General features: G+C 35.5%; 3 protein-coding genes across 3 annotated transcripts in view; 2 read left to right on the top strand and 1 right to left on the bottom strand.

The window, feature by feature from the left end:
* LOC133523573 (UBA-like domain-containing protein 1) overlaps window positions 1–12,719 on the top strand; it is a 136,791-nt gene that overhangs the window by 39,097 nt on the left and 84,975 nt on the right. The window lies entirely within an intron of this gene.
* LOC133523564 (uncharacterized) overlaps window positions 1–12,719 on the bottom strand; it is a 94,923-nt gene that overhangs the window by 30,959 nt on the left and 51,245 nt on the right. The gene's annotated exons all lie outside the window — the stretch shown is intronic.
* LOC133523575 (uncharacterized) lies at window positions 4,832–5,901 on the top strand. Its single transcript, XM_061859240.1, has one exon. The coding sequence runs from the start codon at window positions 5,191–5,193 to the stop codon at window positions 5,590–5,592; it is 402 nt and encodes a 133-aa protein (XP_061715224.1). The 5' UTR covers window positions 4,832–5,190; the 3' UTR covers window positions 5,593–5,901.

Raw genomic sequence — 12,719 nt, 5'->3', positions numbered from 1 at the left:
AGTTTGTATTACTTAATCAGGAAACATGCCTAAATGTTAAATTTCAATACGACACTAAAGAAGAAACGCTTTCCACATAGATTTTCGTACATTGACCCGCCCGTTGGCATCTCTATTGTACTAGCATTATTATATCATCATGGGAGGGAGCGCAATATAATTATACGAGTGCAATAGAGATGTCAACAGGCAGGTCAATGTAAAAAATTCTTTATGGAAAGCGTCTCTGCTTTAGCTTGTCTTTAGGTGTTCATTCACATCACGCCAAAGTCGGTTACATATTAAAATACAAAAAAAAATAGAAACTCCAAGAAATTGATTATCTGCGCTCAGACAATTTGTGGCATAGTAAACAAAACCAAAAAGAAAGGCGAAATTAAATTATGTGTCGATGCCATGAAGTCATACTTAGGTGGGTACTAGTACAAGTTCAATAATCCTTACTCATACTCATAATCTTTATTGCATATCACATTGTATCTAAACCTATTACATAGAATTGTATACAACATGACACCCTGTAGGGCGCAGCAAACACTTTATTCAAGAGGAGATCGAGTTTTTTGTACAATATATTACATAATTATTATTTATTGTATCCTCTTAAGGCCCAGCCATAGAAATGAAAAATCCAAAATTTGCCACTGGAATTTGAACCTATGTGCACGGAATACAGTAGATTTTATTTTGTTTGAAAAATTGCACGAAACGAAACAAATGCAACTCTGTCCTAATTGAATATGATTTAAATTTCATCGAACTGAATAAGTCCTATAGGTAGGACCTTGGGCCTTACGAGGGTATAGGTACTTTATTAATTGCAATTATTGGTAGTTAAAAAAATCATTTATTGTGCTTTTTCCATGAGATGATCTTTTAGTTTTTTAAAGAATTCATTGTCGGACTTCGTGTTATTTATTTCGTTACTGATTTTGTTGAATATTTTTATTGCCATAGGACTTTTTGAATGTAGTTTTAATTTTGAGGGGATAACCTGCACCAGCTTATTTTGAAACCTGCTGGCGTAACGTCGGGGTATATCTGAATGTTTCGTATAAAATTGAGGGTATTTTTTTACAAACTTACATGTTTCCAAAATGTAAATTGATGTTAAAGTAAGTATTTTTAGGTCGATGAAGTGCGTCTTACAACTTTCCATAATATTTTTGCTAGCCAGGATTCGAACACATTTTTTTTTTTGTAATATAAATTGACTTTCCACATCTGTGCTATTCCCCCATAGAATGACACCATAGGTAAGCCAAGCATGGGCGTAGGAATAGTAACCTTAGTCTTAACTATTACCATTTTTCTGTTATTAGTAGGTGTGCTTAAATATTTTACATCTTGTAGGTTTAATGTAATATGAAACTGTGCAAAATGTGTCATATCTTCTGTGCCAAATTAAATGAAGTATTAGTAATACATGATCGCTTACACTAAAGCGCCCTATTTTTTAATAAAACACGTAAAAGTGTAGCTATTTTTAGTAATACACTATGACACCATGTGATAAATATAAAGACCTCACTACAAGTTTGCTACTTTATCTGTTATAAATATGTATAATAATGTCCGCACTACCCCGGACTTATACCTACTAGTATTTTTTCTCTTTTTGGGGTTTTCTAAAACACGGTCGAGCGAAAACAAATGCGTAAAACGAGTTTCGCACTCATGTTCAGATTAAATTTGAACTGAATTCGAAATTCATTGGGTGTCGCTAAATGCTGGCTCATTTAGAAGCCGCAGCCGAATAAATACAGCTGTGCGGGAATTCAGATTTGCCTTGAGAGACGCAAATACGCCTAGTACCTACCTACTTACATTGAGTTTCAGATCGAGCAACTTCCGTTTACTTCCAAGTTATTTCCGCTGTTTTACTACATGATAAATCTCATTACTATGTTAATATAATCGTACTAATGTTGTAACTATTTTGGTTAATTTATATGCTCGGCCTTATTTTTCAGATTTATATAAGTACATTTAGTTTATTTACGAAATACGCACATGGACTTAAGATTTCATAGGGTTTCAACAATAACAAACCGACTGATTTTTTAAATTGTTTTAGTACTATGTCGGTGGCAAACAAGCACACGGCTCGCCTGATGGTAAGCAATCTGCGTAGCCTATGTATGCCAGCAACTACAGAGAAGTACAGAGTAGTTACATGCGCGTTGCCGGCCCTAACACTCCGCACCCGCGTTGGACTCTGGCTGGTAATATTTGCAAATCAGTTTCATGTAATAAATCAATAGAACAAATTAGTAACGATTATATTATAACATATTGGAAGTATAATTGTAAACAAAAAAATATAAATATATATAAAATATAAATATCATATAAATATATTTTTAAGGTAATATCTTGTTTTGCTGTTGGTCCGAGGATCACTTCTATAAAATGTCAAAAAACTTTGCGAGTATTATTTTCACGCAATCAAAATTTGTTTCGGCTAATACTGACAGCGCATCTCAAAGAAGTAAATCTTACACCTCATTTAATCAAACGTGCATACAAATAAACGAAACCTGTTTTAGACTTGATTTATAATGATATTAGTATATCAAGGCCTAAACGCAATTAAATTAAGAACACGTGCTTGATCTCGCTTAATTTGCTTAATGTTATATACTTCCCCTGATTTAAAGTATTTTTTTTATTACTAACATATTATGTAAATTACAACTGAGCATACGCTGAAATTTGACATACAACAACGCAAGTGTGACGTAAGTGGAGCATCTTTGTGCGTTCACTAGATTAGGGGGGCTGTAGGGAATAGCGATGGTGGAAAATTGACATTGTAACTCGAATGCTCCCGAAGTGGTTGAGCAAGACTTTCTTCAATAGCGAATTTCCTAGCGACCTCCCAATAATTACATATTAAAAATAAAGCGGCCAAGTGCGAGTCGGACTCGCCCATGAAGGGTTCCGTACCATTTATGACGTATTAAAAAAAACCACTTACTAGATCTCGTTCAACATTTTACCACTTTGGAAGTGTCTCTCGCGCAAACTATTCAGTTTAGAAAAAAATGATATTAGAAACCTAAATATCATTTTTGAAGACCTATCCATAGATACCCCACACGTATGGGTTTGATGAAAAAAAATATTTTTATTTTATGACTTATTAAAAAAACTACTTACTAGATCTCGTTCAAACCAATTTTCGGTGGAAGTTTACATGGCAATGTATATCATATATTTTTTTTAGATTTTTCATTCTGTTATTTTAGAAATTACGGGGGGGGGGGGGGACACATTTTACCACTTTGGAAGTGTCTCTCGCGCAAACTATTCATTTTAGAAAAAAATTATATTAGAGACCTCAATATCATTTTTGAAGACCTATCCATAGATATCCCACACGTATGGGTTTGATGAAAAAAGATTTTTTGAGTTTCAGTTCTAAGTATGGGGAACCCCCAAAATTTATTGTTTTTGTTGTTTGAACAGTACAGCTCTTATAGTTTCGGAAAAAAGTGGCTGTGACAGAATCGGACAGACAGACGGACATGACGAATCTATAAGGGTTCCGTTTTTTGCCATTTGGCTACGGAACCCTAAAAAGGTTTAGAATTTATCAACATCATATGTTTTGTCGACTAAGGTAAAAAAGCACTAGATAAGAAATGTTACAATTTTAGAATTTAATTTTTAACATTTTTTCAAGATGCTAGCCAGTATTACATGATATTACTATAATAAACACATCATTACCTGAGCAACTAATCTCAGAAGGTTGGTAACTCATGGCTTCCGCTATTTATTCTGGTTTTCTATATTATATTCGAAGATGACCTCGAATATTTGTTCCGGATTAACTCGTCCGTTTGGCTTTCTATTTCTGCCTATCATTCAAAAGACAATTTCGATTTCGATATACATATCAATGAATCTGCGTATTTGAAAACTAAGCATGTTAACACGAAATATGGATTATCGCCTATGTTAAATACAGCTCGCTCTCTCTCAAAACCTCTTAATCGTGCATAAAGGACGGATGAAAAATCGCATTGAAGGTACTTTTCTTTTAAAAATGCTAGCGACTATTTTCCAGAGATTTATAAATGATATCATCTCTACCTTTGAGACCAACGGCGACCAACGCTATTGCTCACTTAAAGTAAAGCTGTAAATAAAACGTAACATTCGTTTTTTAAGTTGCTGCTTCGTTTATTAATTCGGAAGGAAGTATGCATTAATAGCGTCATTAAAATGCAAGTAGAACATATTTAAGTTACAATAGCAGTACGCAGCAGGTAAATCAACATTTCTCAATTATTGATCATTATTGACCATGATCAATTAACAGCTAATATTTTAACGGTATAACATGGTACAATGATCGAAACCTGCATAGTCGTGGTCGTGACGTCATCGGTTAATAAGTGCTACGTATTTTTTGTGGTAACCCATCATAATAACTCTGTTCTAACGTAATAGGTATTCATCTATAAATGTTTTAAATAAGACGACAGATATCCTTGAACAAATCGTGTACTATGTAAATGGGCAATTTGTGCTGATTATCTTCTCAGCAAAGCGAACAAATTAACTTTAAAGCCCCCTTCAGTTTAGTTTGGTGTGGAACTGTTTTTTTTTACCTAACTACCTAATAACCTCTTCCTACTTTTTAACAGTATTTAAAGCAAGATATACTTGCTTAAAGGTAATCATTATACGCAGATTGTAACCTTCGCCCAATTAATGTCAACTAATATGTACTACTAGCTATGGTATTAGGTACTGTTATGTGTTCAAAGACAAAATTAAAGACAATGCAAGGTGTAAATACTATGATAAGCATACACGCCGTGGTGGTCACCTTGTAAAGTTGAGAGCCACGTCGGGTAATGTCGGCTAATGTATGTGGAACAAGGTTCATGAGCGTTCGTAGCCACCGGTGCGCTGCGGTGCATCAAATTATACAAGTAATTGCAGTACCTACTCGAGCTTGGACACGACCCGAACGCTCCAATGGACACGAAATCCCGCTAGGCGTAGCGCACCTGCATCTCAGCCTCATCCAATATCAAGTTCAAGAGCGCCCCCAGCTTTTATCGATCACAAAAAATACACACTCAAATTTGGAACGAATGGTGTCGATCACTCGCATATATAAAGTGTGTGTTGATCGCGCGCGGCTCAAACAGTCGACGCACACAACGTAAAATGCACGCATACCTAGCGCTCGCGTCCGCGCTCGTCGTCGCGCTCTCCGCGGCGGTTCCCCGGGACCGGCTCGGCTACGAGCGGGAGATCGATGCCACGCGATACAACCAAGTGCCAAAGCTTTTAGACTATGTGCTCAACGACGAGTACCTAGCAGCCCAAAAGAACAGAGCGAAGCTCGTGACGAAACATAGACCCGAGGAGGCGGTGATCGCAGATGACGTGTTGTTAGAATCAAATGTGGTGAAAATCGTGAGGCCGGCGAAAAGGGATCTGGGGAACGAAGTGAGCGAGGAGCTGGTGAGGCGGCGGCGTGGGTACAACCTGGAGAACGTACAGGTGCCCGCGCGGTACCCGTACCTGCCGGTGGCGCGCTTCTACCGCGTCCGCCGCTGGGGCTAGTGGCCTGCGCCCGCGTCGCCCGCGCCTCAAATGTCAAGGCCGCGCTGATGCTATTCTCCGACGGGCCCGCCTCCTGTGCGCTCGAGTGCATCTTCCCTGCGCGGGCGAGTGACACTTACAAACTGTTATTTATATTAATTATGAAGTGGCTGTGTTCTGACGCTCCGTTCTGCCATTCCTCGAGCGGTTTGGAAATAACGATAGATAGAGAACATTAGACGTTAATTAGGAATATTTTTTTTAAGTTAGGTATACAAATAAATAAATTCTGTAAACAATAATGGAATTATAAAGTATTTTAAGACTTTACTTTTGTTTATGTTTCTACACCAACTGGTCAAACACGTTTTTCGACTTAGGTATAAATAAACAAAACGTTTCTTGCCAAGAATTGATTACATTAAACTTTTTTCATTTGTCGCGAAGGTTAAACAAAAAATTTAACATAAGAAAAGTTGTTGAGTTACACTTGTTTAATAATATATCCTGGTATGATGTCCATAGCTACTAATATTTACCTATTTGTTACGCATTAAAGAATAGAATATTGTTATTATAGAGTTAAAACTCGAAAAAATTAAGTAGGTACCTTTATGTGAACTGCTCTGTACAATACACATTATTAAGGTACATATACGTGACATCGCGACACAAAGGCAATTTGTATGTACATGTTATATTTACAGTAATGATATGCTCAGTCAGACTTAATAAATTGCATAGAGTACTAAATTATTTGCAATTCAATAAGCACCTACAAGTAATATGCATAATATTATTCGTATTGCATATAAGTGCAGCAGGTTGGTACTTAGATAACATTACAGTAATTAGAGTCTATCGTGTTGCAATGGGAACAATAGGTAGGTACTTGTAATACATTAGCGATATTAAGCTGTGCCAGCACTGGGATCTAGCCAAGATGACAATCAACATCCAACCGTCAAACGAAACGAAAAATGTATCGGAATGACAGATGCTACGAAAAGTCACGTGACCATTTCCATACATTGCTTAAGTTTCGATTGGCGTTTTCTGTCAACGATTGTCATCTTGGCTAAGCCCTCTTGGAAAATCATTGTACTATTTGTACTATCTAAAATTAATTTCATAAAGTCGCTGTAATATATGTTCTAGGAATTTAATCTCTACCCAGAAAAGATAGAAATTTGACATATTTCGTTAAATCAACCAGGAATAATACCCATATATAATTACTTACATGTCTTGGTTTTATATTGCTGCATGCATAGGGTAAATTCACGCATAAAACCCAGCCAGCGTGCAGCAGTTGCCCTGTCAATTTGTTATTTGCAATGTCGTAAACGCTGCAACAATTAGACACAGTTCAATTGTTTCTGGGGTCTACTTGGTACGTCGGTCATGGAATAGCAACGAAACACTGCCCATTTCCGTGCTAGACCCGTTCAGGTTTCGCTAACTAATGTGACTTGAAGATTGAATCCAAGCCAATTAAAAACATACGAGTTCCACGCATTAGTCGACACAAATCCCATAAAACCGTGACTAATATATTAAATTAAAATTTTAATCGTTCAGAATTTGTTACAGGTAGCTAACTATATACATATATATACAAGTAACGAGGTAGCTAACTATATACATATATATACATATGCAACGTTTCTAGAGGTAGGTACATATCTATTATGTCGAGAATGTTTAAAGCTTGAAATAAGTGTTTTTACGCCAACCTATTATTTAATTTAAGACCATCGTCGAAGCTACAATGGTTATTAATAAATTTCTATGCCTCGTTATGAAGACATGCCATAGCAATTTCACAAGTTTAATCCACTGTTTATACTAAAAGATAATAATCCCGTGCGCTTTTAATGCACCTTGACAGAATGACAGACATGCAGTCTGACGGTCGCTCCCGGCATTAGCAGGATATCAATAAAATATATGTAGTATGTACGTCAGGGCTAAGATAAGACTTGCACATTTTAGATGAAGTTTGCGTTCTCAAATAACAGCATAAAGTCGTATATATGCGAGCGCTTACGTCTTTTGAAAATAAAGAACATGTTTTAAGTCGCTAAGTGAGCACTCGGGATCGCTGACCGAACCATTTACCTGGTGCCACTCGCCTCACTTTGTCATAATAATGTTTTCTTCATGGCAATGCCCTATCCTGCACTATACTTATATAAGGTGAACTAGCATATACTACCTAACCTTCGTGTTGTAGAATGCCCAATAGTCTCTTTTAAAAAAATCGCGATTTGCAATATAATGCTAACTGATACCAATTAGTGGTTTATGTTATTATACATACGCGACTTTTCTCGAGCATATGTTGATTATATTTATATTTTCAAAAAAAAAAAATTTTTAAAATTTAATCTGTTTATTTCAATTTTTTGTTGAGGTACAGTCAGCACTCAGTTATAATCTCTATATTTGGAGATTGTGTTAACTAAGTTTAGCCTTAACTAAGTATATAATTAGTCCTGTTGGCAGTTAGTGTTTACATGTTATTATAATACTATTTGTAACAAAATTAATTCAATTAATCAGTGCTTTCTTAAGTGTACTCTTTATTTTATCAGGATGTTTTTCTAAAGTTTCTACTACTTGTTTGGGTAAGCTGTTCAGGATATTAGGCAGGTATGTTGGCCAGAGCCTTTTCCCATATTCATTGTTACTTTTAGTTATTTTAAAGTATGGTTCATTGGTTAAGGTCCGGAGGTGGGATGGTCTCCTATACCTGTCCAGCTGCCCCAGCAAGTGTTTATATTCTAATATTACAGCAAGTTTTACTTTGTCATATACACTAGATATTCTACAGTATTTAAACAATTTGTGATAATTATTTTTATATTGAAGTTTTATTTTCAAGGGAACTATAGTTTTTAGTAATCTTATTTGAATATCATATATTTTTTGTAAGTATGTTTTATATGTTCTCCCATAGCTAGAGATACCATAGTTAATTACAGAGTCTGCAAGTGCCATGTACAATAGGCGTAGTACGGAGTATGGCATTTTATGTTTCAATATACTAAGGTTACTTAAAATTGCCCTGAGTTTGTTGCACACATGTTCAACATGTGGACCCCAGTTAAATTTGGTGTCTATTTTAAGGCCTAGGTAGGTATGTTGATCAACTACTTCTAGTTTTTCACAGTTACAATATGTTGGCCCTGTGTGCATACATACATGGTCATGGGCTACAATTCTAGGGGTATATGTGGTTTTGACATAGGGTGAGTGAATATACATTATCTTGGTTTTATTATAGTTTAAGGATAATCCTGCATCGTGTGCCCATTTACATAGAGCATCAAATTCAGTTTGCATCTGACTCTCCGCCACCTTGATATCTTTATTGGTGACACCTTGATGACTTATGGATTCCATTATATATGTAGATAAATTGATGAGGTAGTCAGGGGTTCCAGTTTTGATTTCAACCGCCTATCATGTAACCCTGCGATATATATATGAACACGATATAAAATCTAATTCAAAGTCATTTTATGTTATAATATTTTTAATAAATATCGTATTAAGAGCCAATAAACAATTCACATCATTCAAATACGGCTCTCTGACGTAGGTATTTTATTCTGATTGTCATTACCCAGACGAGAACTGTTAATTAAGTGGTTTAAGCATTCATATTTATATCCATCGCCTAATTTCTATTGCGCCGAAACTATTGAGCTGTCGAGGAAATCAACGTCATGTACAGTTAGCCGACTGTAGATGAGCGATTATTTGAGCTGCCCCACTGACACCTAGGTAATTGTTTAATGTTCACTCACGACCCGGTACCGCTACTCTCGTCGTGTTAAGTTATACCCATAAAAGCATATATACACTTTGACGGCGACAAACAATCATTATGTCCTTTTGCTATATTCATATTTGACAGACTACATTTTCGGTTCACACCAAGAGCTCCAACTGATTGCTTAATTTTATGAAGTAGATACTCAAATACATATTACCCGAACAGTAATCTTATGCAGTCAAAAATAAAGAATAAACTACAAAACAATATAAGATAGAATTAAATACGACTGGGTACTCAATATTCAGTAAAAAAGATACTCTATAATGGCAAAATCAACTGTTTAAACTAAAATTCACAATAGCTACGTAAATAAGTGACCCCAGTCTACGTAAGTACGTAGGTACTCTTTCAATAAATACACATTGTTTCAATGTTTAATTGTTCAATACTATCTGCTTTCAGGCATGGCTTCCGCTGCCAATTGTTTGTGTGACCCAACGAAGGCTAAATTTACAAAATGCTTTACAAATATTTTGAAATATGTCAGCAACAGTTGTTTACAATTTTGTATCTATATACAGCCATTTTAGGGCAGGTTGAGCCAAAACTGACAAATGACTGGTTGATGAATTAAAATGAGCGTACCATCCATGTCTGTGCAAAATCCTAATAATACCTACATCCACCCGCGTCGATATTAATAAAGACAAATTTCACCCCTTTGGGATTTAATTTCAATACTTTTCTTTTCTTAAGTAGTAGAGCTTTAGATTATATATTAAAATAAATTAAAATATAAGTAGTTATAGTTTGGCCCAGGACTGTCTCATTTCCAACATAGACAGAAATAATCATACTTCGCTGCTCATACTTACGCTAGTACTAGCACCCAAAAGAAAGGGATGAGTATAATTTTCCTGGTTCTTACACTTCTTACTGACTGACAAATTGTGATTACCAGACTATTGAACATTTTAAGATCTTACGTTCAACGGTTTAAGCCGTGCGTTATCTGTCAGTACCTGTCTATATAACCAACTGTTTTTATAAGTAGGTATATTTAGACAAGAACATTTGTGTTTTAATAACTGTCACCGTCTCGTCTTCACCGAAAAGAAAGAGTAGGTATGAACATACTCGCAAGTACACGTGCGACTTTATAGAAGTTCTGCCTTCCGGGGTAGACTTTCTACCCGTAAATGCAAACTATCACGAACTCAAAGATGCATCGAAAACACTTGGTGAAAGTTCGAAGAATGTACATACGGGTACACGAAATCTTCAACCAGAAGATCTTTAGGAAGGTACGTATATCTATAGGTATTAAATGAAACTCGTACTTATATGACTCGTTCTGAAAGTCATTAGCACAAGCCTCGGCTTCGAAACCAGGACACTTCGTTTGAAAGGCGCAGGCTAAACCGTTAAAAAATCACTGCGCACACATACAATTTATAGGACAACTTGTATAGTAATACTAAGTTATCTTGTTGTTACTACACTTAACGTTACGAATACTTTTTATACGCAGCTTGATATTAAAAGATATAAACCTACAAATAAGTCATAAACCTACAAATATCAGAGAGGTTGCTAAAGGATAAAATGCGACCCATCATCATACTTACACCCGAGTCAAACAATAAATACTTTATTCCGATAATCAGGTTATATGAAAAGTACATTTAATTTTGAAATAAGAATATTATGTAACCTGATTGATTAATACTTTTTCATTTCACATGCTCTGAAAGAGGGTCATTGTTGTTGTAAAAAGTATGCAGAAAGTGAGTCGTTTCTGCACCAGAGCATGTTACATTGCAAGTATGATTTTTTTCATTGTTTACTGATAAGCACTTGAAATTTAGTTTTAAATAGATTTGTTATACAATTTCTATTCTGATATTTAACTCCCCATTCCATAAACAATGATACTTTTACCTAAATGTTTAATTGAAATGCTATAATGTTATACTTAGTAATGTTTAAATAAACACATGTAATTTACTTTCCTTGTATTCCAAAGGAAAATATTTAACTCGGGTGAAAGGCATCATTTCATCCCTTGGTTAACAATCTTCTATTTCAAAACGAAACAAAATCGTGTCAATTAAAAACACTTTCCGCCCATGATGGGACTGGAGGGTTTCCACCCTACTTACAAGTGGGACTACAGTACAAGTCAAGTGTATTAGCAAAGATTCATTGATTGCATTAGATATCTAAAATCTTAAGACAAATTCGCGCTTCGAATTTAACAACTAATGTAGATAGCGATATACGGCACAATACACTATCACACTGCTTGTCCAAAAACTCCAAAACTTGACGTTTGAAAATTCAGTTATCACAAAATACGAGTATAGTCATCTCTTCAGCCGTCTCTTTACCATGTGTAATCATTGGTAGAAGGTACCTATTAGTCTGTAAATCGAATAATTCAATTCAATTTATCAAACATTTTAAACATTTTTGACAAGACTATTGAAAGAAAATTGTTTAATAGTTCACAGTAGTGTATAAAGCGTACAAATACATGTTTAAAATATACCCGAAGAAAAAACCTGTGTAAATCGAAGATATATATTTTACGACGAAAAAGTTGATACAGCGTCGCGATAGCGATGCCTCAAATGCGCACCTACATGACATCTTGATGGAGTCAATGGAAATCACCAAGCGATCCATCATTATGTTAATGATCTTATATTTAATAACGACACTTTTTTCATTTATATACGACTAATGAGTCATTACTGGGGTATGACTCATTAGTCGTATATAAATGAAAAAAGTGTCGAACTGTGTTTCTCGTGTTTTATTTCTACGTACAATAAAGTATATACATACATACTATTTTTATTACAAGAACTGTATAAGTAACAGAACATGTTTTTTTTTCATTTCCATCTCTTACTCGTAGCGAACACAGGCGATTGTTCACTTAGCCAGCCGAGCGTCGGAAAGACTTGTTTTGAGATCTAGAACAGATCGTATTTACAGGCGTATTCTAATTTTAATTATATAATATGAATTCAATCTGGATTATATAATTATTAATCGGATATGTCAGTGTTGTGTGAAGTGACGTTTTTGGTTGAAAAAACTGGTTCTCCTGAGACAAATGCTTGGAAACCGATGAGAACGAGCTCCTAATAACGAGATCACGTACACCGCGGCGTCCCCGCGCCAATATTTGGACCGATATGTTCCGATATGTTTTTATTGCTTGTCGACTCGTTAGCAGAACCCACGCGGGATCAATACGATCTTGAAGAACACAGGAATTGGGTACTTACTAGGACCGAGATTACGTGCAGTAGGTACGCGAGTTTGTTACGGCTTTAATAGCAAGTCTTAA

Source organism: Cydia pomonella, chromosome 12 (assembly GCF_033807575.1).
Source record: "Cydia pomonella isolate Wapato2018A chromosome 12, ilCydPomo1, whole genome shotgun sequence".
Lineage (NCBI taxonomy): Eukaryota > Metazoa > Arthropoda > Insecta > Lepidoptera > Tortricidae > Cydia > Cydia pomonella.
Note: the sequence above shows the minus strand (reverse complement) of the source record. Positions and strands in the feature narration are given on the sequence as shown.